General features: G+C 49.1%; 2 protein-coding genes across 2 annotated transcripts; one reads left to right on the top strand and one right to left on the bottom strand.

The window, feature by feature from the left end:
* Positions 1-686: 686 nt before the first annotated feature.
* SYCN (syncollin) lies at positions 687-3,014 on the top strand. The gene has a single exon (XM_081202236.1). The coding sequence runs from the start codon at positions 1,228-1,230 to the stop codon at positions 1,624-1,626; it is 399 nt and encodes a 132-aa protein (XP_081058362.1). The 5' UTR covers positions 687-1,227; the 3' UTR covers positions 1,627-3,014.
* A 2,707-nt stretch (positions 3,015-5,721) lies between these two features.
* On the bottom strand, positions 5,722-21,447 carry NCCRP1 (NCCRP1, F-box associated domain containing). Its single transcript, XM_081200687.1, has 6 exons — positions 21,200-21,447; positions 14,289-14,360; positions 11,815-11,902; positions 10,839-10,934; positions 8,475-8,619; positions 5,722-6,426 (listed from the first exon to the last, which is right to left on the bottom strand). Exons 1-6 carry the CDS (start codon positions 21,327-21,329, stop codon positions 6,286-6,288), a joined length of 672 nt encoding a protein of 223 aa, XP_081056813.1. The 5' UTR covers positions 21,330-21,447; the 3' UTR covers positions 5,722-6,285.
* Positions 21,448-26,563: the final 5,116 nt, after the last annotated feature.

Consider the following 26,563-nt stretch of genomic DNA (forward strand, 5'->3'; position numbering starts at 1 on the left):
TTCTATTCTATGACCATTGATCCCCTGCTGGTGAGGCTCGCTGACCTCCTGGAAAAGCAAAAAGTTGACCTTTTCCTGTTAGGCAAAGATCAGAAGACGACCCGGATGGTCGCCAGATTCTGTGTACCGATCTGTAGGCGCAGACCATCCCTCGACTCAAACTAGTTCGTTATCCCCAAACTCGGTTCCATAGGTGACTCTGAATTAACTCCCTGTGGTAGTTTATTGTTGGACATTGTTTTTAAATTTATTGTTGTACATTGTTTTAATTGTTTGTTTTTCTTCTGTGACTGTATCCCCAAGTGTGTTTTATAAGCTGGTCTCTGACCGTAATAAATTATCTATCTATCTATCTATCTATCTATCTATCTATCTATCTATCTATCATTTACCTGACGATACTGGATCTCTTCTTGTTTACAGTGGTACCACGGGTTACATATGCTTCAGGTTACACACTCTGCGAACCCAGAAATAGTGCTTCAGGTTAAGAACTTTGCTTCAGGATAAGAACAGAAATTGGGCTCCGGCGGCACAGCGGCAGCGGGAGGCCCCATTAGCTAAAGTGGTGCTTCAGGTTAAGAACAGTTTCAGGTTAAGTACAGACCTCTGGAACGAATTAAGTACTTAACGCGAGGTACCACTGTATTAAGTTTACAAGCACTTTCAGAAAAGCTGAATACAGTGTTACCTCTAGATACGAACGGGATCCGTTCCAGTGCCCCGTTCGCATCTAGAGGTAAACGTAACTAGCGATGGCACGTCTGCGCATGCGCGCATCGCTTTTCACTGCTTCTGCGCATGCGTGTGATGTCATTTTGAGCGTCTGCGCATGTGCAAGCAGCGAAACCCGGAAGTAACGCGCTCTGTTGCTTCCAAATTGCCGCGGAGCGCAACTTGAACGCACTCAACTCGAAGCGTATTCAACCCGAGGTATGACTGTATATCGCTGTACGTTCCCCAGTTCCTCTTAATATTTATTTTCTTCTGTGCACACAACGGTGTTTTTCTGCCCAGAATGTCCACCCCAAAAAAACAGGCGGTTGTGGGTGGGCGCCTTGATTTGCCAACCACCTGGGTTGGCACAGGGCAGCCCAGCTTGCCACCTTCCCACCCATATCTCCCTCCTGCTATCTCTGTGCCCGCCTCGGCCCTGGGTGGCGCTCTATAAAAGCGAGCCTCTTCGCCGCAGGCTGCAACCTTCCTTCTCCCTCAACCGCTGCAACGATGAAGACCTCGCCAACCTTCCTCCTCTTCCCGCTGCTCTTCGCCATGGCCTGGGCCCAGTGCCCGGTGCCAGCCGATCTGAAGACTGCCAACGGCACCAAGATCTGCGCCCAGCTCTACACCAAGAACAGCCCCTACTACGACCAGTGCTGCGCTGGCAGCGTCCTGGTGGTGCCGCCGGATGAGGACCAGCCTTACATGCCATCTGCCTTCAACAACAAGGTGACCTCGCTGGTGGTGGGGCAGAGATGTGAGCTGACCGTCTGGTCCAGCAAGGGCAAAGGGGGCAAGACCCGCAAGTTCAAAGCCGGCGCCTTCCCGCGTCTCCAGGAAGTCCGGAAGGGCCTCTTCGGCGACTGGGCCAATGCCATCTCTGCCTACTATTGCAAGTGCAATTGAGGAGACCACGCCAGAGCCGTGCGAAATAGGACCCCGTGGCCACGAGCAGCTGTTGCCAGCCTGACCCCGCAGCACCCCAAGCGATGTTCCCACAGGTCTTGCACCGCAATGCGCCACTCTGTTGCCACTAAGGATTCTGGGATAGCTCCCTCCCAGAATCCCCTGCTCTTGCCATGGCAAACACTCTTGCCAACTGGAAGATCTTCTTCCCAGAATCCTCTGCGTTGCCCATGGCAAAATCTCTAGCCAACTGGGAGAAGTCTCTCCCAGAATCCTCTGCTCTCGTCACGTCTCCAAGGCAAATTCTCTGGTCAACTGGAAGATCTCTCTCCCAGAATCCTCTGCGCTGCCCATGGGAAAATCTCCAGCCAACTGGGAGAAGTCTCTCCCAGAATCCTCTGCTCTCGTCACATCTCCAGGGCAAATTCTCTGGTCAACTGGAAGATCCCCCTCCCAGAATCCTCTGCGCTGCCCATGAGAAAATCTCCAGCCAACTGGGAGATGTCTCTCCCAGAATCCTCCGCTCTCGTCACATCTCCAGGGCAAATTCTCTGGTCAACTGGAAGATCTCCCTCCCAGAATCCTCTGCGCTGCCCATGGGAAAATCTCCAGCCAACTGGGAGAAGTCTCTCCCAGAATCCTCTGCTCTCGTCACATCTCCAGGGCAAATTCTCTGGTCAGCTGGAAGATCTCCCTCCCAGAATCCTCTGCTCCGGCTACGGCAAAAGGTCTGCCCAGCTGGGGGATCTCTGCACCAAAATGAAATGCAAACCCGTGGGGAAAAAAAATCATCGTCTGATAGCAAGCAATTCACCTACAGGGAGCAAGAAAGACGTCACAAAAAAAGCAGAAACCGGCAAATGAATTTATTTTTCACAACTGCAGCAGAGAAGGGGTTTCCTCCCTGAGCTTTGACGATCTCCAAGCTGGACACCTCGCTCGAAATATATGTCGCTTCTGGTGCTTTTAAGATCTTTCCTACATTCCCCACTTTGTTCTGGGTGTAGTGTTTTGGGGTTTTTTGGCTTTTTAAGACAGGCGTTCCATCTTCAAAGCCATTGTGTCTCTCTCTTTCTCTCTCTCTCCCCCCCCCCCTCACAACTGCTTCCCCAGAGACCCGCTTTGCTCCTTCTGCCTCGTCTAGGCCACTATTCCTCTGCGTCGCCACGATAAACATAATTAAAAGCGAAAGAACACGGCTTTTGGAACACGTTCCGTCTCTCTCTCTTTTTTGTAGCTCAAGGTCAGCAAATGATGGGTAGCTTCTACTCTTTTCTCGCCTCTTGTAAACATTTAATTGGAAAGAGCTTTCAGGGAGCCGAGAGCAGAATACAATAATCCCCACCAAATTGTTTTCAATTTAACTCCCTTCCTTCGAGGCAGCTCCAAACTGGGCACCTCCAAAGGAGGGTGGGGTGCGAGAGATGGAGTTTGATCCAGGGCTTGCCACTTTGCCAATTTCAATGCTTGAAGTTTGGGCAGGGGGAGGGTGCCTCTGAGCACAAGCAGAGTGCCACAGAACCGTATAGCTGGAAGGAGTCCCCAAGGTCAACAAATCTAAGCACCGCGATGCAGGAATCGCAGGATTTCTGACCGATGAAATCCCCCTACTTAGATGGAATAGCTGAGACTCTGAATCTCAGGGTTGCAGGTTTGAGCGCGACAAAAGATTCCTGTATCACAGGGGGGTTGGGCTAGATGACCCTCAGGGTCCCTTCAAACTCTATGATCCTATGAAAATGTCACAGAATCAGGCCAAAAGCCGCCTTAGCCTTGATCCAGGGGTGGGGAGCAGAGACCACATCCTCCACTGGTCTTATTTCATGCCCTAAGTTTTTTGTCCCCGCCTGGAACCAAAGGATCATAGAATTCTAGCGAGGTGTGGGGGACCCCCAAAGGTCATCCAGACCAACCCCCTGCAATGCAGGAATCGCAGATAAAGGATCGCTGGCAGGTGGCCACCCAAGCTCTGCTTAAAAAGGTCCAAGGAAGGAGAACCCACCACTGTCCACTGTTGAACGGCCTTTACCTTCAGAAAGGTTTACCGAATTTTTCATCAGAATCTCCTTTTGTTGGTACTTGAAACCAGTGGTTCTGTTCCTGCCCTCCGTAGCAGCAAAAAATAAATAAATGCAGGCATCGTCTTCCAGGGAGAGGAGAGTCCTTCAGGTATATTGGAAGATGGCTATGCAATCACCTCTTCCCTACTAAATGCATTTAGCGCTGCAACCTCAACACCCAGTTTCCCATCTGTGCCATGGCAGTAAATGTAGATTTTCAATTTCTTTAACATCAGCAATTACATCTAGATCAAAGGAGCGTTTCAGCCTCGTTCTTGAGTTTGTTTAAAATCTAAAACATCTTATCTCGTATTTCCTTGTAATTTTTTAAAAACCTTTTCGTAAAGGCAATACTAGAGTTTTCACAGCCGAGTCCTCAACTCCTTATTGCTACTGCTTGGCTCTCTTTAAATAGGGCTATGTCTAAAACTTGCCACTGAGGTTTTCAAACCTTTTTTGTAAACTCAGGGGAGCGTTCCAGCCCTGTTCTTGAGTTTGTTTAAAATCATTTAAGGTTTATGATTTCTCTGTTTCCTTCTGAGGAAACTGAATAGTCCAGTGAAACGAGGTTTGTAGCCGGCATCCCGCCAAAGCTTTGTTCAATTCTAGGTTTTTCTAATTTTTAAGGCTTTGTTCAATTCTAGGTTTTTCTAATTTTTTCCCTTAAACATTTTGATTTTTGCTATTTAGTTTAATTCTATAAGATAATACCTCTTGTTTCAGGGATTTTCACGGTATTTCATTGGTTTTGTGTAATGGCACTATCCTGATTAAATATACGGAAATTTTCTATGTTTCTGACTTCAAGGAGATGCACAGCGGCACTCCAGACTCTGAATATATTGGAGCTGGCTGTGGTTCCGTCATATCTTCTCCAGGCTAAATATTCCCAACTCCCTTGACAGTGGAACAGTCTCCCTCGCGAGACGATGCCTTATGAGGAACGGCTAAGGGAGCTGGGCATGTTTAGCCTGGAGAAGAGGAGGTTAAGGGGTGATATGATAGCCATGTTCAAATATACAGTGTGGTGTAGTGGTTAAGAGCGGTAGTCTCGTAATCTGGGGAACCGGGTTCGCGTCTCCGCTCCTCCACATGCAGCTGCTGGGTGACCTTGGGCTAGTCACACTTCTTTGAAGTCTCTCAGCCCCACTCACCTCACAGAGTGTTTGTTGTGGGGGAGGAAGGGAAAGGAGAATGTTAGCCGCTTTGAGACTCCTGAAGGGGAGTGAAAGGCGGGATATCAAATCCAAACTCTTCTTCTTCTTCTTATATATAAAAGGATGTCACATAGAGGAGGGAGAAAGGTTGTTTTCTGCTGCTCCAGAGAAGCGGACACGGAGCAATGGATCCAAACTACAAGAAAGAAGATTCCACCTAAACCTTAGGAAGAACTTCCTGACAGTAAGAGCTGTTTGAGAGTGGAATTTGCTGCCAAGGAGTGTGGTGGAGTCTCCTACTTTGGAGGTCTTTAAGCAGAGGCTTGACAACCATATGTCAGGAGTGCTCTGATGGTGTTTCCTGCTTGGCAGGGGGTTGGACTCGATGGCCCTTGTGGTCTCTTCCAACTCTTCTACGATTCTATGAGGTGGTGGACTCTTCTTCCTTGGAGCCATTTAAGCAGAGGTTGGGTGGCCATCTGTCATGGATGCTTCAGCTGAGATTCCTGCCTTGCAGCGGGTTAGACTAGATGTCCTTTGGGTGTCCCATTCCTACAATTCTGTGATTCTCTTCTCGGTTTCCAGGCCCTCTCTCTTCTTCCCTCTCTGCTACGGATCCCCAGCCAGCTCCAATATATCTGGAGTCTGGAGTGCCGCTGTGCTTCTTCTTGAAGACGGAAACATAGAAAATTTCCTTATATTGAATCAGGATAGTGGTCCATCTAGATCAGTATTGGAGACACTGACTGGCAGCTGCTCTGCAGGTAGGGTGTCTCCCAGCCATACCTGAAGATGCTGCCAGTCAAAGTTGGGACCTAAGCTATGGAGCACTGAACCCCATCTTCTCTCCCCAAACAACCACCCCTGCAAGGTAGGCCAGTGTTACAATAATCTTTATTGTCATTGTCCCGTACAGAACAACAAAACTGAAAATCTACATTTACTGCCATGGCACAGATGGGAAACTGGGCATTGAGGTTGCAGCGCTAAATTGCATTTTGTAGGGAAGAAGCCTCGCTGACTTGCTTCCGAGTAAGCCTGCGCAGGACTGCGTTATGAGGAGTGCAAAGGGTAGGCTTCAACCTGCTAGGAAGCCCCCAGTTTAGCTGGGGGGGTGTCAGGTCTACAGGGAGGGGTTGATCTGAGAAAACGAGGAACCAGGGATTAGCCCCCAAACCTTTTCCCAGCAAGCCATATCCCTGACCTGGAAGAAAATGGCGCCAGGAAGAACAACAGTGCCTCTGAACATGGGCAGAGTGTCTTCCTCTATATACTACAAAGATGCCGTTTGTAGTTTCACATCTGCTTTTAATCAAGATGCAAGAAAACATCATTCGCGGGTGGGTCTTCCTACAGGATCTGGGCGGCTCAGGGAACCCCCTGAACCCCCCCTTTGATGCCCCACACAATGCCTGACCACCCCACCGCTCCCCCAAACGCCATCAGTCCCGCAGCTGGGCAGAGACGCTGCTGTCCGTCACTCTCGTCCGGAGGAATCCAGCCGGCGTCTCGACCTCTTTGGCCTTGTGGAGGAAGTGGACATAGCGCAGTCCTGCTCCGTAGCACTGGAATACGTGGGAGACCTTGAAAGAGATCGGGGGGGGGGAACGGTCTCAGTTCACAAGGCTAAAACCGCAGGGGGGCTGGGCTGGAGACCCCAAAGTTCCTCCAGCGTAACCCACACATATGTACCCATTTCCCAGACAGGCAAACTGAGTCCTTAGGGGGTTTTTATGACAGCAGGCAGTGCGGCTCAGCCAACCCAGTAAGACCCAGAACAGTCAGCGTTTCGGGCTTTTTAGTTTAGAGAAAAAGCGAGGAAGTGGCGACATGGTGGAACTTTATAAAATTGCACGTGTCGTGGGGGAAGTGGGTAGAAAAAAGCTTTCTTCCATTGCTTGTGCATGTCCACGAGAACTTGTGGACATCCAGGAGTTTGCAAAACAAGATTGAGGAACTCCCCTATGAAGAACGGTTACAGTGTTTGGCATTTTAAAGTTTTGAATCATAGAGTTACAGAGCTGGAAAAGACCCAGAGGTCATCCAGTCCAACCCCCTGCAATGTAGGAATATGCAGCTTTCCCGTGGGGGGATCGAACCTGCAACCTTGGCCTTATCAGCACAGCACTCTAGCCAACTGAGGAGACACAGTGCTTTATATTACGAATGGCACAAAGGAAGCAGATAGAGAAAAGATTTCGCCTCTCTCGTAAAATGAAGTCCTTCTTTAAACAGCGCACAGTTAAACTGTGGAACTCCCTGCCACATGGCCCCCAACTGGGATGGCTTTAAAGGAGGATTAGAAAAATTCATGGGGGAGGACAAGGTTATCGATGGCTATGCTCTGCGCTCCACAGTCAGAGGCAGCAAAGCTCCTGAACACCAGTTGCTGGAAAATGTGGGAGTGGAGATAGCTCCTGTGTTCGAATCCTGCTTGCAAGTTTCCCACAGGCATCTGGTTGGCCACCGTGAGAACAGGATGCTGGACGAAAGAGTTCAGCCCCCGCCAGGCAGGACTCCCTGGTCCTGAATGGGGCAACTGTGCCCCTGAAGGACCAGGTGCGCAGCCTGGGAGTTCATTTTGGACTCACGGCTGTCCATGGAGGCGCAGGTCAGTTCTGTGTCCAGGGCAGCTGTCTACCAGCTCCACCTGATACACAGGATGAGACCCTCCCTGCCCGCAGACTGTCTCGCCAGAGTGGTGCATGCTCTAGTTACCTCCCGCTTGGACTACTGCAATGCGCTCTATGTGGGGCTTCCTTTGAAGGTGACCCAGAAACTACAACTAATCCAGAATGCAGAAGCTGGAGTGGTGACTGGGAGCGGCCGCCGGGACCACATAACACGTCTTGAACGACCTACATTGGCTCCCAGTACGTTTCCAAGCACAATTCAAAGTGTTGGTGCTGACCTTTAAAGCCCTAAACGGCCTTGGTCCTGTATACCTGAAGGAGCGTCTCCACCCCCATCATTCAGCCCGGAGACTGAGGTCCAGCTCCGAGGGCCTTTTAGCAGTTCCCTCCCTGCGAGAAGCCAAGTTACAGGGAACAAGGCAGAGGGCCTTCTTGGTGGTGGCACCCGCCCTGTGGAACGCCCTCCCACCAGATGTCAAAGAGAACAACAACTACCAGACTTTTAGAAGACACCTGAAGTTAGCCCTGTTTAGGGAAGCTTTCAATGTTTAATTGACTATTGTATCTTAATATTCTGTTGGAAGCCGCCCAGAGTGGCTGGGGAAACCCAGCCAGATGGGCGGGGTATAAATAATTATTATATCTGCTTATAATTATTATTATAAGCAGATAGAGAAAAGATTTCCCCTCTTTCGTAACACTAGAAGTTATGGGCATCCAAGAAACTGAACGCTGGAGGATTCAGGAAAGGGAAAATGAAGTCCTTCTTTAAACAGCATGTGGTTAAACTTTGGAACTCCCTGCCACATGCCCCCCAACTGGGATGGCTTTAAAGGAGGATTAGAAAAAATAATGGGGCAGGACCAGGTTATCGATGGCTATGCTCTGCCCTCCACAGTCAGAGGCAGTAATGCTCCTGAACACCAGTTGCTGTAAACTGTGGGAGTGGAGTGTGTCTTGTGTTCGAATTCTGCTTGCCCACCAAACCCGGCTCTTACGTGACGCCAGTTCTTGTTTTCCTGCCCGTCCTGCTCGCCCTCATGTGCCACGTGGTGAAATTCACCCAACACCGTGGCCCTGTCTGCTCCCAGGAGCCGGACGTGGAGTTCATAGACAGAGTCGGCCAATTTGCTGTTTTCGTACCTGCAGGAAGAAAGCAGTCCTGTTAGAGCTTATGGTTTTGTCCCCCCAAAACTGGCTTTATCACTGCAGAACGGCTGCCCTCTGGTGGTACAAAATAAAGCATGTGTGAACACACTTTTGCACCTGATTTACTAGCTATACCGTATTTTTTGCTCTATAGGACTCACTTTTTGCATCCTAAAAAGTAAGGGGAAATGTGTGTGCGTCTTATGGAGCGAATGCAGGCTCTGCAGCTGTCCCAGAAGCCAGAACAGCAAGAGGGATTGCTGCTTTCACTGCGCAGCGATCCCTCCTGCTGTTCTTGCTTCTGAGATTCGGAATATTTTTTTCTTGTTTTCCTCCTCCAAAAACTAGGTGCGTCTTACATGCATTTAACCTCTGCAATTTCAAACTTATGTGGCTGAAAGCAAGCTGAATGAAATTGTGCGAGATGTGCCCCTCCCATTCATCACGCCCCCACCCAAAAAAAAAACACACATTGTAGTGATGTATGGAAGTGAGAGCTGGACCATAAAGAAGGCTGATTGCCAAAGAATGGATGCTTTTGAATTATGGTGCTGGAGGAGACTCTTGAGAGTCCCCTGGACTGCAAGAAGATCAAACATCTCCATTCTGAAGGAAATCAGCCCTGAGTGCTCACTGGAAGGACGGATCCTGAAGCTGAGGCTCCAAGACTTTGGCCACCTCATGAGAAGAGAAGACTCCCTGGAAAAGACCCTGATGTTGGGAAAGATGGAGGGCACAAGGAGAAGGGGACGACAGAGGACGAGATGGTGGGACAGTGTTCTTCAAGCTACTAGCATGAGTTTGACCAAACTGCGGGAGGCAGTGGAAGACAGGAGTGCCTGGCGTGCTCTGGTCCAGGGGGTCACGAAGAGGCGGACACGACTAAACAACAACAACAACAATTTGAACCAGGGCTCTCCAAGGCTTAGCCTGGAATTTTGCTATCAGAATATATCAGAGATGTCCAACTCCCAATAGACTGCCATCTACTCACAATGTAAAAAAACTGGCAGTGATTTTAGGAAGCCAAAGTTGTGGAGATTTGGTGGTTTTTTCCTTTTCTGCTTTTCTGTAAGGAAATAGCTGAGGGGCCGGAGATCAACCAGGATCTACTAGGAACACCCCGCAATCTACCAGTAGATCGCCATCTACCAGTTGGACATGCCTGGAATATATTATAAGCAAGGGATGAATGCATCTGAGCATGTACAAAGTTTATTTCCCTCACTCCTGTGGAACTGCCAGCCTTGGGGATCTTGCCCCTAAAAATAGGCTACTCATCAGTCAGGGAGAATCTTTGACAGAGAGCCAGGGGTAAGGGATCAGGTTAGAGACCAGGACAGGGGAGGTAAAAGATCACCATCATCGTCATCAAAATATTAAAAATACAATAAAACACCAGACATTAAAAATTCCCTAAACTATGGGACTTATGGGAAGGGTTCTGCCACAGACCGTCTGCACGGCCCTTGTGCAAATCACTTATTTCACGAAGCAGAGCCCAAGTTGTTTTGGAGTTGAAGGACAGGCTTCCAGTTCAAACAGCATAACTTTCTAGGTAGTATCAAGCCCCAGCACTTATTTTTAGAGAGCCAGTGACTCTCTCAGTGTGCTTCTTGCCCATTGTGCCAAACAAGGCCAGGAAAGAGCCAGCGTCGTAGAATCATAAAACTGTAGACTTGCAAGGGACCCTCAAGGTGTTAGAATTCCTGCTCCGTGATTGCAGTCATGGGATTGTTGTCTATCACATGGCGGTGGATGTTTTGACTCCACGGAGTGGGAAGTGACAGAGACAGGATGTTTGTGTTCCTGTGTTCCGTGAAGTGGGACCATTGTCCTTTGTCCTTTTTGTCTTTGCTGTCTGATGCTGGAGAGAGAGAGGGAGCCGTGTTGCAGTGCTCCGTGTGTGTTTATATGTAAATAAAGTAGATTAGCCAAAATGCTGAGTTGCTGAGGTCTGTTGCGCAAGCTGTGCAAACTCTGCGAATCCCTAAGTGTGCCGGTGTCTGTTGGCATCGGTCACTGTGATGTTCAGGCAGAAGGAAGCTTTTGAAGCTCCCGAATGATCGACCAGGAGGGAGAGAACATGCCAGTCGGACATGTGTCTCTGCCAGGGTCCTACTCGAGTGTAGGACAAGCTCCTGATATCCAGGGTCATCCAGTCCAACCCCCTGCAATGCAGAAATGCAGGGGGAACTAACACACACACTTACCAGTCCATGACGGTGATGTTTGGCTGGTACGAATCCAGTAGCTCCTCCCAAAATCCTTCAGCCACCAAGTCTATGTGTTGCTGCTTTACGCACCAGCTAGAAAGGGCAAAAGGGAGAGAAGGAAGCAGGTGAGCTGTCCCAATGAGACTCAAAGAGACAAGAGCAGCTCACAGGGACTCCAGTGCCGGATTTGTGTATAAGCTAAACAAGATATAGCTAAGGGCCCCGCTCTCTTGGGGGGGCCAAAAAAATTTAAAGCAAAAAAACCTGGATGCACATTTCCAAAATATAAGATAAACAACAAATAAAATAAAGCTTATATACAGCAACAGTGTTTTGTGTTGTGTAGGCTCCTGTGATGTAAGTCATGGGCCCCACCTGCTAGCCTGCTCCCTAAAATATCACTGGTTTGCTCCTTTCTATATATAGGGTAGGGACATGGGTGGCACTGTGGGTTAAACCACAGAGCCTAGGGCTTGCTAAACAGAAGGTCGGCGGTTCGAATCCCCGCGACGGGGTGAGCTCCCGTTGCTCGGTCCCTGCTCCTGCCAACCTAGCAGTTCGAAAGCACGTCAAGTGCAAGTAGATAAATAGGTACCGCTCCGGCGGGAAGGTAAACGGCATTTCCGTGCACTGCTCTGGTTCGCCAGAAGCGGCTTAGTCATGCTGGCCACATGACCCGGAAGCTGTATGCCGGCTCCCACGGCCAATAAAGCGAGATGAGCGCCGTAACCCCAGAGTCGACCATGACTGGACTTTACCTTTTATATATAGGGTGCCTACATTCTGCATGGACTGATTGCACGGCAACATGTGCAAATGGCTTGAGATACCCATTAGGTCCATAAATTACCATATAGCATATATTCATCACAAAAAACAGCGGCCATTTGTTGTTGACAAAGGACAGCTGGACATAGAAAGGGCCCCATTACCTTCAATAGTTTAGGGCCCTGCCAATGAGTCCCCCACTCACCTATAGCGTGGCAAGATGGACTTTGGGGCGACCTCTGCCTTGTCTGCCTCCAAGGGCTCGATGCTGATTTGCCAGCCTTTGAAAATACCTGTGGGGAGAGACGGAAAGGGGACCCCCAAGAGGAAAGGGAAATGGTTTTAGTAGATTGCCATTTTCCTGTGTCCCTGCATTCTGGAATCTCGAGCCAGGTGCTCCTGAGCATACACAGAACGCTTTCCCCCCTCTAGATGGAACATGTGGGTCTCCCCCCCAAAAATAAACACAACAGCATGGTGTCCCCGAGCTTGTGCAGCTTCCGAATAAAAATATATGTATTTATTTCATAAAATGTATACACTGCTTGGTTGCAAAAGAAAAGAAAGCCTCAAAGTGGCTTACAAAACAATAAAAAGATCTATTTAAAACATTCAAAAGGTAAAACAGCGATAAAAACAAAACTCACATCAGCTTTCTAAATATATTGGAAGCCTTGTCTGAACTTTTAGCCTTGTCTGCCTTTAACATGTACAGAAAAAAGTACAGTGAAGGCAAAAGTACAGTCAAGTGGCAGGGAGTTCCAAAGATCAAGTTATTACAAATGCGGAATTGTGATTTTGAGGCACCTGCAACAGGGGAAAAAAGGAACGAATTCCTATGCCCCACAAATAACCCAGAGATGCATTTTAAATAAAAGGACACATTCTACTCATGTAAAAACACGCTGATTCCCGGACCGTTCATGGGCCGGATTGAGAAGGCGGTTGGGCCGGATCCGGCCCATGGGCCTTAGGTTGCCTACCCCTGTACTAACAGCAACACCTTGAACTTGGCCTGGTAGCAAATTGGCAACCAGGGAAGATCTCTGAGCACAGGCGCTATATGCTGACAAGGTCTCTCCGCTGTCAGCAATCGTGCTGCAGCATTTTGCGCCGACTGCATCTTCTGGGTCAAGGGAACAAGGGAAGCCCCACTGAGGGAATGATACAGAATTCACAACCTGGTCCACTGTCTCAACTATTTTGCATCAATGCAAACACAAGCTATGTTATGTACTGAAGTTCTCACCCTGGACCAGCAGGGGGATACTGTAGATAGTTTTCACTCAGGTCCACATATGCAAATAAGGGATTGAAAGTGACGTTCAGTGATTGGATAGTTACAGAAAGTGTTTCAGTTGCGTTGTAGTGGAGCTCTATATAAGCAGGCTGGCTGAACCCTTCAGTTCTGTCCTGGCCTGTGAATAAACAAGAGCTGTTTGAAGAATCGCTGTGTCGTCTGACATGTTCACCCACAACTTAACAAGCTACACCGTAGGTTCTTAAAAAAAACAAGACCAACCCACTTCCTATCAAGGAAACTGCTTTTTACGCACGCTTCTGGGGCTAGGTTTCTCAAAAGGCCTGGTGTAAAAACTGGGGTCACTTTTGCACCAATCCCTTGCTCAAAGGACTCGCAATTCCGTGCAGGTCTGCTTGTCGGTCAGAGGAAAGAACTGCAGACTGTAACCAGGCGTAAGGAAAAGCAAAGTTGGGAAGCAAAGTTTCTCCCCTCAAGACAGCAAAAGGAAGAAGCAGCCTTGATCTGGGTTTAGGGCATGGGTAGGCAAACTAAGGCCCGGGGGCCGGATCCAGCCCAATCGCCTTCTAAATCTGGCCCACGGACGGTCCGGGAATCAGCGTTTTTTTACATGAGTAGAATGTGTGCTTTTATTTAAAATGTATCTCTGGGTTATTTGTGGGGCGTAGGAATTCGTTCATATTCCCCCCCCCCAAAAAAAAATATATATATATAGTCTGGACCCCCGCAAGGCCTGAGGGACAGTGGACCGGCCCCCTGATGAAAATGTTTGCTGACTCCTGGTTTACAGCATATTTTAAAAGTTCCATTTCCCCCATCACAGAAACACCTCCTTGGAAACGCAACATTTATGTGCAACACAGAAACATCCCAGATATCAGTCAGAAATCTGAACCTGTGACTTGACACCTGTCCCTCAAGTCATTCTGTAAGTCTTTGTCTCCCACCTTGGGCAACTCATTTCCATTTCCTTTTGACATTCTGATCCGTTTAGTCTGTCTTGAGTCATCTGATCGCTTGTTCAAACATTTCTCTATGGATGGCTCGATTTATGCTCTTCCTCCCATTGTGAAATTATAATCCGTCCCCTTTGACGGATCCCTGACAGGTCCTGCTAAGTTGTCGTCACGCTTAAAGGATTATGACCATCAGTGACCTGGGTCAGAGTACTGCTGTTCCAAAGCTTCCCAGAATATGATTTTGTGGTTTCTGGTTTGAGTTTTATTATCAATAAACTGATTTTTACGCTCGCTGTGTGTTTTTATTCCTAAGGAGTGAGTTTTCGGCTTCTATCGATAACTTCCACTCAGGAGGAAATTAACAAGTTGCACATGCCAGCCAGATCTGGGCTTGCAAGGAGAAGCCCACATCCAGTTGCCACAGCCCCAATCGCCTCCCGCTGTCACGCATTACGTCACCTTTGGGGTCCAGGGGATTCCAAGCTGCCCTGGGAAGCGTCAGGGGTGGCGCTGGCTCCGAAATATTCACACCTGTAAAATAAATGGGGGAAGAGGAAAATGCATTGAACCGTGATAAATAATAATAATAATAATAATAATAATAATAATAATAATAATAAATTTTTATTTATATCCCGCCCTCCCCAGCCGAAGCCGGGCTCAGAGTGGCTAACAACAGTAAAATAATACAGCATTCTAAAATCAATTCATTATAAAATCAGTTCAAATCAAATTGATGGCAACCGTTGGGCTAGAATTCTGTGAAGAATTATCAAAGGAGGGGGTCAGGCTGTGCCTTGGCCAAAGGCCTGGTGGAACAGCTCCGTCTTGCAGGCCCTGCGGAAAGATGTCAAGTCCTGCAGGGCCCTAGTCTCTTGTGACAGAGTGTTCCACCAAACTGGGGCCAGTACTGAAAAGGCCCTGGCTCTGGTCGAGGCCAGGCTAACCTCCCTGTGGCCCGGGAACTCCAAGATGTTTTTGTTTGAAGACCGTAAGTTCCTCCGTGGGACATACCAGGAGAGGCAGCCCCATAGGTATGAGGGTCCTAGGCCGTATAGGGCTATAAAACCAGCACCTTAAACCTGATCCTGTACTCCACCGGGAGCCAGTGCAGATGGTATTGCACTGGGTGAATGTGATCCCGCAGCGAGGACCCCATAAGGATTGCTTTTAGCACCAAGCCCAGCCAGTGGCATAGCATGGGGGTGGGGACCCCAGGACAACTGCAAAAAAAAATAATATTATAGGTGTACCTCTGCAGCTGCCACCTTAACAGGAGATCTGCACCCATGTCTTGCGGCTGCTCTGCAGATCTGTCTGGCAGCAGCTGCAGCGCCGCATGGAGGTGCCGGTTACAGGGCAGAATACTTTCCTTGCCCTGGGAGCCAGCAATCCTCGCTACGCCACTGTCCTGCCCTGAACCTCTCTCACATACATAGGCGATTCCTGCATTGCAAGTGGATGAGCGGTTCCCTTCTAAGGGTGACAAGATGGGTGACACCTGGCTTGAGAGCAGTACATGTGAAAAGGATCTAGGAGTCTTGGTTAACCACAAACTTGACATGAGCCAACAGTGTGGCGCGGCAGCTAAAAAAGCCAATGCAATTCTGGGCTGCATCAATAGGAGTATAGCATCTAGATCAAGGGAAGTAATAGTGCCACTGTATTCTGCTCTGGTCAGACCTCACCTGGAGTACTGTGTCCAGTTCTGGGCACCACAGTTCAAGAAGGACACTGACAAACTGGAACGTGTCCAGAGGAGGGCAACCAAAATGGTCAAAGGCCTGGAAACGATGCCTTATGAGGAACGGGTAAGGGAGCTGGGCATGTTTAGCCTGGAGAAGAGGAGGTTAAGGGGTGATATGATAGCCATGTTCAAATATATAAAAGGATGTCACATAGAGGAGGGAGAAAGGTTGTTTTCTGCTGCTCCAGAGAAGCGGACACGGAGCAATGGATCCAAACTACAAGAAAGAAGATTCCACCTAAACATTAGGAAGAACTTCCTGACAGTAAGAGCTGTTTGACAGTGGAATTTGCTGCCAAGGAGTGTGGTGGAGTCTCCTACTTTGGAGGTCTTTAAGCAGAGGCTTGACAACCATATGTCAGGAGTGCTCTGATGGTGTTTCCTGCTTGGCAGGGGGTTGGACTCGATGGCCCTTGTGGTCTCTTCCAACTCTAGGATTCTATGATTCTAACTAAACAGTTCTTTATAGGTATCTCGTTTGCCTCGTAAAATCAGGGTGCTGGACTACATGAGTCCCTTTGGGCTTTATCCAGCAGACACTTACTGCGTTCTTAAGAAAGGGCTGTGTTAATTGGGAGTGACGAGAGGAGGCCTGGAAGCTACAAGGCCTCCTTGCAAGTGCGCAAGGATTATGACTGCCAATTAATTACGGTAATTGCGGAGATCTTCCTGCACCCCCAGGCAAGCAGCACCAGCAAGGCCAAAGACAGGCTGTTTCAGAGCTCTGGGAGTTAATCTCCTGCACCAGCAAGTTTTAACATGTTTGGGCATCCGCCCTGCCTTGCGGAGGCCTGGAACGCTGAGTAGCCAGAACAGTAAAAACTCTTCTTGGCTCAACATCAGAAAAAGCCGTTTGCTATTTTCAGGAAGGGAAACAGGCAAAGGACCTTTCATTAAAGGCTGACACTGTCAGATCTCGCAAGCGACCTCCTTGCTACAGGGAACCAGGCAGAGGGCCTTTTCGGTAGTGGCGCCCGCCCTGTGAAACGCCCTCCCATCAGATGTCAAAATGATAAACAACTACCTGACATTCAGAAGACATCTTAAGGCAGCCCTGTTCAGGGAAGTTTTTAATGTATAATATTTTAGTGTTTTTTGGTTTCTATGGAAGCCGCCCAGAGTGGCTGGGGAAACCCAGCCAGATGGGCGGGGTACAAATAATAAATTATTATTATATTATTATTATTGCTCTTCCCCACCACGTTCATTTGCATGCTTGCGGTCCGTTGGCTGGAAGGATTCTAGAGGCGGCCCCAGGGAGAATATCAACCCATTCATAAATACTGTGCAAATCTGCCAACCTTGATCACCAACCTTCCTGGCTGGGATGCAACAGAATGACTACGCACATTCCAACTTCTCAGAGGCAAACGGTCAAGAAGCGGCATTTAAGCAGCTGGGATAGAGGTTGCCAATGTGGCGATAACAAGGCTCTGAGCTCACCCACCTGCCCCACAGCCCCTTGGGCCAGCAGGTGGTGAGGGCAGTCCCCTGCTCCTCTCTTGAAAAGGACCTTTGGCTAAAGGAGAACGTTGGAAGAGTGAAAGTATTTCCCTCCTCTCTCTATGTGCTCCCTGCTCCTGAATGGGGCAACTGTGAAGGACCAGGTGCGCAGCCTGGGAGTCATTTTGGACTCACAGCTGTCCATGGAGACGCAGGTCAGTTCTGTGTCCAGGGCAGCTGTTTATCAGCTCCATCTGGTACGCAGGATGAGACCCTCTCTGCCCGTGGACTTTCTCACCAGAGTGGTGCATGCTCTGGTTATCTCCCACTTGGACTACTGCAATGCGCTCTACGTGGGGCTACCTTTGAAGGTGACCTGGAAACTACAACTAATCCAGAATGCGGCAGCTAGACTGGTGACTGGGAGCGGCCACCGAGACCATATAATACCAGTCCTGAAAGACCTACATTGGCTCCCAGTATGTTTCCGAGCACAATTAAGTGTTGGGGCTGACATTTAAAGCCCTAAACAGCCTCGGTCCCGTATACCTGAAGGAGCGTCTCCACCCCCATTGTTCAGCCCGGACACTGAGGTCCAGCTCCGAGGGCCTTCTGGCAGTTCCCTCCCTGCGAGAAGCCAAGTTACAGGGAACCAGGCAGAGGGCCTTCTCCACCCGCCCTGTGGAACGCCCTCCCACCAGATGTCAAAGAGAAAAACAACTACCAGACTTTTAGAAGACATCTGAAGGCAGCCCTGTTTAAGGGAGCTTTTAATATTAGATGAATTATTGCATTTTAATATTTTGCTGGAAACCACCCAGAGTGGCTGGGGAAACCCAGCCAGATGGGTGGGTGTATATATAATAAATTATTATTATTTCAGTCTCAGATTGATTCTGCCGGATCCGACTTTTGCCCTGAGCCCTTGGAAATGTAAACTGGGGTGTGTGTACCTTTCCTTCATATGTGTGCATTGGGGCGCGGTGGGGTGTGCTGATCCGGAGAAGGATGAAAAGAAGAGAGTAGAAGGAAGAGAATATTCCAGGGTGTTCTGTGACATCACAGCAGTTGCTGCCAATGGTATCAGCTGAGCTACTTGCAGGTAAGCCTGTAAGGGACAGGCAGCTGATTCCTAAACTCAGCTAAGACTCTTAGAACAAGCTCAAGTATTTGTGGCCTTGGTAATGTGGCTACCAGTTGGTAATGTAACCTTGCAGTTCGAAAGCATGTCAAAGTGCAAGTAGATAAATAGGTACCGCTCCAGTGGGAAGGTAAACGGCGTTTCCGTGCGCTGCTCTGGTTCGCCAGAAGCGGCTTAGTCATGCTGGCCACATGACCCGGAAGCTGTACGCCGGCTCCCTCGGTCAGTAAAGCAAGATGAGCGCCGCAACCCCAGAGTCGGCCACGACTGGACCTAACGATCAGGGGTCCCTTTACCTTTAAGGTGGCTGAAGGCGGAGACTTCTCTGCCTGCAAGAGATGAGCCTCTTCTATGTTCCGGAAGATGCTCTAACTCAAATATGGAAGTTATCGTAGACTCGCAACCCCAGCAGAATGCTAAGTCCTCTCAGTTGCTCATCACTCAGCTCTTGCAATTTCTACCCAACCTTCAGTGCGACAAGCACAGCTAATTCCTGCAAACATCCCTCCTAAATCCTGCATTCCATATCCCCATTATTTTTCCCTCGGCCTCCACATCCAGATACGTTTTGAATCGTCTAAAGATTTTCTCCCTGTGCCACTATAAGTATATATACTGTATTTTTCGCTCTATAAGATGCACCAGACCATAAGACGCACCTAGTTTTTGGAGGAGGAAAACAAGAAAAAAAATATTCTGAATCCCAGAAGCCAGAACAGCAAGAGGGATTGCTGTGCAGTGAAAGCAGCGATCCCTCTTGCTGTTCTGGCTTCTGGGATAGCTGTGCAGCCTGCATTCGCTACATAAGACACACACACATTTCCCCTTACTTTTTAGGAGGGAAAAAGTGAGTCTTAGAGAGCAAAAAACACGGTATATATTTATAACGGCTCAAAGAGCAACTTACAAAATCAGTAAGAAGAGCCTGTTTGCCTCCAGGCTTACAAATGAGAGACATGGCACAAGAGGAAAAGGGGAGGGGAGGGAGGAGGAAAACAAGCTAGCTCAGATGCTAACTCCTAGTAGCAAAATGCAAAATTGAATCGATGCAAAACTGTACATGCCTGTCACCCGATAAGCCAGCTGCTTAATGCTGTAGCTCTGAGTGAGGAGCTGGCTGGCTGGCTGGCAAGTCAAGCCGTCTTCCTATCTCAGACTCCTGCAAGGGCAAGTCTAGCAAATAGCCATTGAACAGTGATCCCTGCTGGGAGAAAATCCACTTCAGTTAGAGGTATCTTTTAATGGGCAAACGTGTCCCTGCTTTCTAGTCTCTGATAAAGCACCGTCTGGCGGAGGAATGCCTTATTAGAATTCCTCTCGCGCCTTTCTTGCCAGCATTGTCATTCTTCAGAGTTCAGTTCTCTTCTCGGGGTCTCAGGAAGCTAAATCTACGAAGGGATGCATCTTAGCTCCAGAACACACTCCGTGTAAACACAGAGGCGCGCCAGAAAGACACCACACAGAGCGCGGTCTGGCTCCATCTCCTCTGCAGAGCTCTTAAGGTGTGTGTTTGTTTTGGATTGCTAGTTTCTCCAAGTCTGTCAGTTTAAGATTAAGAGGCAAACCTGGCTTGGCTCTTCAGGCGCAGCAAGGGATGCTATTGCAAAGGAAACAGAAGTGGAACAGAGCAGCCTTCGCCCACCTCTCTTCTTCCAGGTGTTGCCAGACCACAACTCAATAGCACCCCAAACTGAGGCTGATGGGAGTTGTAGTTCGACAACATCAGGAGAAAGCCGGGTGGACGAAGGGTGGAATATAGCTTCAGTAACATGTAGAGCATGGGGACGCGGGTGGCGCTGTGGGTTAAACCACAGAGCCTAGGGCTTGCCAATCAGAAGGTCGGCGGTTCGAATCCCCACGAAGGGGTGAGCTCCCATTGCTCGGTCCCTGCTCCTGCCAACCCAGCAGTTCGAAAGCACAAAGTTCAAGTAGATAAATAGGTACTGCTCCGGCAGGAAGGTAAAGGGCGTTTCTGTGCGCTGCTCTGGTTCGCCAGAAGCGGCTTAGTCATGCTGGCCACATGACCCGGAAGCTGTACGCTGGCTCCCTCGGCCAATAAAGTGAGATGAGCACCGCAACCCCAGAGTCAGTCACAACTGGACCTAATGGTCAGGGGTCCCTTTACCTTTTTAACATGTAGAGCAGGGGTCAGCAAACTTATCGCGCCTCGGGCTGGTGTCTCCAGCGCCGATCGTGCAGCGGGCCAGGGGGCGGGGGAGCGCATGCACACACGCTATTTCCGGCGCACTTCCAAGTCGGAGGAGCACCGGAAATCGCTTGTGCGCATGTGCACGGGCCTCCTCTGACCCGGATGTGCACCACAAATAATGCTTGCGCATGTGCAAATAACTATTGCGCATGCGCACAAGCTATTTCTGGGGGGGGGGGGTTTAAATCATTTTTACTGATTTTCCAATAAAGAACATCCAATTAAATATCCAATCATAATACTTCAATTAAAAAACCAAAATAAAAAAGATCAAATTATAGTCCAAATTGTATTTATTAATTTCTTGGGGCTCCCCATGGTCTGGATCTCTGGAGCATATCTCCACATCTTAGTCCTGCTTCCGCACAAGCTAAGTGGGCAGCCGCGCAGCACAGCGCCTGTAAGAGCGGGCAGCGGGGGTCGCCGTAGGCCGGATAAAGGAGTCCCTTGGGCCTTTTCCGGCCCCCGGGCCTTAGTTTGGGGACCCCTGATGTAGGGGGTTGGGAGATAGAAATATCCTTGATATTTCATTGATTCCTAGAACCACAGGATTATAAAGTTGTACGGGACACCCAAAGGTCATCCAGCCCAACCCCGTTCGAGGCAGCAATCGCCGCTAAGAAGTGCCAAAGGGGTCTTGCCAAAAACGCTTTGCTGCGGGGCTGGGGGACCACTTCTTGCAATGTTGACCCTTAGAAAGGCCGTTGGGGGTGGAGGTGGTCAACCCCCCTCTTTTGCAAAGCAGGCACCCCTCTCCTCCATCGACCCCCCCCCAGGTCCCTTCGCAGGGGCTGAAGGAGAAGCGGGCGCCACGGGGAGCCGCGTGGTACCTTCGGGGTTGGGGTTCCGCAGCAGGTTCCTCTCGAAGGGCTTCAGCGCGGGGTCGGGGGCGACGGAGACCCCCGGAGGCGGCTGTTTCGGGGCTCGCTTCCTCTGTAGCTGCTGCTCCTCCGAAGCCATCGGGACAACGGCAGGAGCTGAAGGGCAAAAGCCAAGCGGGCGTCGTCGGAGGGGAAGTTTTGCAAAGTGCCGGCGGGCGGCTTGCGCAAGGCTGTCCTACCTTGGAAGCTGGAGGGAGGGGAGAGGCGGGCCGGCGGCCACAGAAACTCCCGGAGGGAGGGCGGAAAGCGATGCAAAACGGCCTTCTGGAGCCGAGGAGACCCGCCCAGCAACCTGCCTCACCTCCACCCGTCTATTTCTATCCTGTTTGTTATATATTTGACTTTTGTCTCCAAGGAGCGCAAGGTGGCGCGCATGACGGGTCTCCTTCCCCTGTGAGGGAGGTCAGGCTGAGAGGCGGTGACTAGTAGTCCCCAAGGCTAGAGTCAGCGATCTTGATTATGGACCAGTGGGGGTGGGATTTGAACTCAGGTCCACGTCCGACACACTAAGCACCACACCACGGTGGCTCTCTCATTCCAAAATCAAATATTGGGGCGCCCTCCTCCCCAACTCTAGATGCACACGGCATGCCCTGGAGACGAAGGGCTGACTAAACTTGCAGGGAGGTAAAAGCACTCTGCACATGCACAGCAGGCGACTCCAGCTGTGGCACAAGATGGTTTGGGGTTTAGAAAAAGACAAAGAAAATTGGCAGCGTCTTCCCGTCGTCCCTGGATTTCATCGTCCCAACAAACCCAGAAGGTGGGTTTCCCCTTCCCATTTTATAGAGAGGGAAAACTGAGACTTAGGAGGAAAATAGTCAATGTTCTTGAGGAGAGGCGTGGATACTGCTTCTGTTTGTGTGTGTGTGTTTGTTTGTTTGTTTGTGTGTGTGTGTGTGTATGAATTATTTTGATGTTATACTACATTGAAGTGTTTCTTTGTCCTTGAATCTTCTTGCTGCAGTTGCCATTCTCTCCTTTGAGAACCACTGACTTAAAATACCCATTGCTGCAAACCAGTGTTGTCGTCTTCTTTGGCGATCCCTCCTAGCCAAGTAAGATTGTCTTCCATAAACATGGTTTTAACATTGAGTCAGTAAGTGACTGTGGAGGCCAATTCTGAATCCACACGTCCTTCCACAGTGGGGACATTGGTTTCCGGGTGGGAGTTGATCCCAGTGTGGATTTGCCAAGCGTGCCTTCCTCTTGGCACGTTTCTCCCTTGCGTCCTGAGTTCGAGTGTCTTCAAAGCCCAGGACACCTTTGGTCAAGGCTGTTCTCCAACTGAAGCGCTCGCAGGCCAGTGTTTCCCAGTTGTCAGTATTTATACTACATTTTTTTAGATTTGCCTTGAGAGAGTCTTTAAATTTCTTTTGTTGACCACCAGCATTACACTTTCCATTTTTAAGTTGGGAATAGAGTAGTTGCTTTGGAAGACGATCATCAGGCATCCGCATGACATGACCCGTCCAACAAAGTAGATGTTGAAGAATCATTGCTTTGACACTGGTGATCTTTGCTTCTTCCGGTACACTGGCATTAGTTTGCAAACCAGTGTACAGTCGTACCTTAGGTTACAGACGTTTCAGGTTACAGACTCCACTAAACCAGAAATAGTACCTCGGGTTAAGAACTTTGCTTCAGGATGAGAACAGAAATCGTGCTCCAGCGGTGCAGCAGCAGTGGGAGGCCCCATTAGCTAAAGTGGTGCTTCAGGTTACGAACAATTTCAGGTTAAGAATGGACCTCCAGAACGAATTAAGTACATAATAATAATAATAATAATAATAATAATAATAATAATAATAATAATTTATTATTTATACCCCACCCATCTGGCTGGGCCTCCCCAGCCACTCTGGGCGGCTTCCATAAAAACCAAAAAAACAGTAAAAGTACTTAACCCGAGGTACCACTGTACGCAACACTGAACTAGGTGGACCAGCCGTCCGATGACCCTGTGTGAAGCAGACTTGATAGAATTTGCACCTGCCAAAATGCCCCCACTCTGAAAGCCTAGATGTCCCGGACGGTTGGTTTGTAACAAGAACCACTTGCAAGATCTCTCTGCACCCTCCATGCCACCGTTGTTGTCTTTTGCATTCCAGGGTAAAGCTGCATGAAGGAGACCTGCCTACGAAACAGGTTCAGCAAGCGGTTAGCTCATCCCACCCAGCGCAAAAGGAAGTGGATCCATACAGGTGCATCTGTCTAGGGGCGCGCCCAGAGCAGTGTTTACCTTCCCTGATCAATGGGAGAGCTTAGACTGTCAAGTCTCCCGCAGCGAGCAAACCCCACCTTGCATTGCTTTAGAACAACAGTCTTGTCTTGCAGAGCTCAGCAGTGAGCCAGCAGAGATGTATCCTCATGTATGTCAAAGGCAGGGCTCGGTCCGGCAAGCGAGAGATCCGCAAAGGAGCACACGTCTCTGCCAGTGCTGGATTTACCGTATTTTTCGCTCTATAGGACGCACTTTTTCCCCTTCAAAAATGAAGGGGAAATGTGTGTGCGTCCTATGGAGCGAAGACGCCATAGCCCCGCGACCCTCTCCCGGCTGGGGAGGTGACACGCGGCTATGGCAGGAGCCTCTCCGCTGCGCCTTTCCGCTGCTCCCTGACCTGCTCTTTGGGGCTGGTGGTGGGCTTCCCCCCCCCCCGCCAGCCCCAAAGAGCAGGTCGAAAGGAACCTGAAGCCTGGAGAGCAAGAGGGGTCAGTGCACACCGAGGTAGCCGCCTGAACGCACCTTAAACGGCACCTTGTTTTAGAGCGGGAAAACAAGAGGGGGGAAGTTCTCCCCCTCTCTGTGCAGCGCCTCTTGCCGCTTCACTGAAGGGGCGCTGGGCAGAGAGGGGGAGATTTTTTTTTCTTGTTCTCCCCCCTCTAAAACAAAGTGTGTCCTATTGTCCAGTGCGTCCTATGGTGCGAAAAATACGGTACATATAAGCTAAACAAGCTATAGCTTAGGGCCCCACTCCCCCCCCCCCAAATTTATACTGAAAGAAAGAAATACCGTCTTTTACACTCACACTTAAAGGGACGCGCATGGCGCTGTGGGTTAAACCACAGAGCCTAGGGCTTGCCGTTCAGAAGGTCGGCAGTTTGAATCCCCCCGAAGGGGTGAGCTCCCGTTGCTCGGTTCCTGCTCCTGCCAGCCTAGCAGTTCAAAAGCATGTCAAAGTGCAAGTAGATAAATAGGTACCGCTTTGGCGGGTAGGTGAACGGCGTTTCCGTGCGCTGCTCTGGTTCGCCAGAAGCGGCTTGGTCATGCTGGCCACATGACCCGGAAGCTGTACGCCGGCTCCCTCGGCCAGTAAAGCGAGATGAGCACCGCAACCCCAGAGTCAGCCACGACTGGACTTAACGGTCAGGGGTCCCTTTACCTTTCCACTCACACTTAGTACAGGGTACAAAGGTCTGCTGTTCCAATGAACAGTGTGGACTACTATGGTGATACTGATATTACACAAAAAATGCATTGTATTAACTACAATTGCATTGTACAGGTTATAATACTTACTTTCGTATTAATAAAACTATTTATCATTATTAGTAGTTTGCATCAAATATTTACACCTATTATTATTATTTCATGTTATAGCAAGTTTCTAAAGACTAGATTATGAGTCCTTGTAAACTGTGTTTCTAAGGGAACTTTTGTATTGCCAAATGCCAATGTGTTTGCATTATTTTGTTATGAATAAAAAATCATTTTAAATCAGAGCTTAATAATTATTTCACTATTAATATACTTCTTCTTAATTGTATTTCACTATTGATATGCTTCTTCTTAATTATATTTCAGGTCAATAATTACTTTGATAAAATACGTCTTTTGTGATGTGCAAATGGCTTTAGATACCCAATAGGCCCATAAATTACCATATGACATATATTCAACACAAAAAACAGTGACAATTTTGTTGTTGACAAAGGACAGCTGGACATAGAAAGGGCCCCATTACCTTCAGGAGCTGAGGGCCTCATCAAACTTAAATCCGGTCCTGGTCTCCGCAGAATCATTGCGGGGGGCGATTCGAGGGCCCAAAAGCAGCTTAGTAGAGTCATACCTCAGGTCACAGACGCTTCGGGTTGCGCAATTTCTGGAACGGGTTACTTCTGGGTTTTGGCGCTTGCACATTCACAGAAGCGCTAAATCGTGACCTACGCGTGTCCAGACGTGGCACTACAGGTTGTGAACGCTGCGGGTTGTGAACATGCTTCCCACACGGATCACGTTCGCAACCCGAGTGTCCACTGTACTGTTGTTGTTTAGTCGTTGAATCATGTCTGACTCTTCGTGACCCCCTGGACCAGAGGACGCCAGGCACTCCTGTCTTCCATTGCCTCCCACAGTTTGGTCAAACTCATGCTGGTAGCTTCGAGAACACTGTCCCACCATCTCATCCTCTGTTGTCCCCTTCTCCTTGTGCCCTCCATCTTTCCCAACATCAGGGTCTTTTCCAGGGAGTCTTCTCTTCTCCTGAGGTGGCCAAAGTCTTGGAGCCTCAGCTTCAGGATCTGTCCTTCCAGTGAGCACTCAGGGCTGATTTCCTGAAGAATGGAGAGGTTTGATCTTCTTGCAGTCCATGGGACTCTCAAGAGTCTCCTCCAGCACCAGAATTCAAAAGCATCCATTCTTCGGCGATCAGCTTTCTTTATGGTCCAGCTCTCACTTCCATACATCACTGCTGGGAAAACCAGAGCTTGAACTATACGGACCTTTGTCGGCAAGGTGATGTCTCTGCTTTTTAAGATGCTGTCTAGGTTTGTCATTGCTTTTCTTTCCACTGTACTGGGGTCATGCCATCTTCCCCCGATCAAGATGCTCAGGGAGACCTCAAGACGAGGAATGAACTCAAGGGAGCATCTAAAAGGAGAAACATTGCATTAACAGATGACTTCCACTGGCTACAACTGTGTCCCAGTCATACCAAAGTGGTGCAATTTCTAGACACCCTAAAATGACTGTGCACTAGAACAGTTGGTGCTGGAACCAACGAAAGGGCAAGAGGCGACCCTAGACTTGATCCTGAGTTTTGTCCAGGACCTGGTGCGAAACGCAAACGTTGTATCAGAGGATCACCGAAGCACATGCCATCAGGACGCAACATCAACAAAGCTAGAAGTCAGGTCACTCATTATTCAGATCTAGAAACCCCCCCACCTTAGTTTCTAAAATGTTTTAAATGGTTCTAATTTTGGTTCCCCTGTTTTGCTTTCGTCAGGTTGGTGTTCGTTAAATGTTCAGTTGGCGTTGGCGATTATTTCAATTTGGGTATAGCTGTAAACTGTTGATTATTGTTAGTGTTG

This window comes from Podarcis bocagei (assembly GCF_964188305.1).
Source record: "Podarcis bocagei genome assembly, chromosome: 7".
NCBI classification, from domain to species: Eukaryota; Metazoa; Chordata; class Lepidosauria; order Squamata; family Lacertidae; genus Podarcis; species Podarcis bocagei.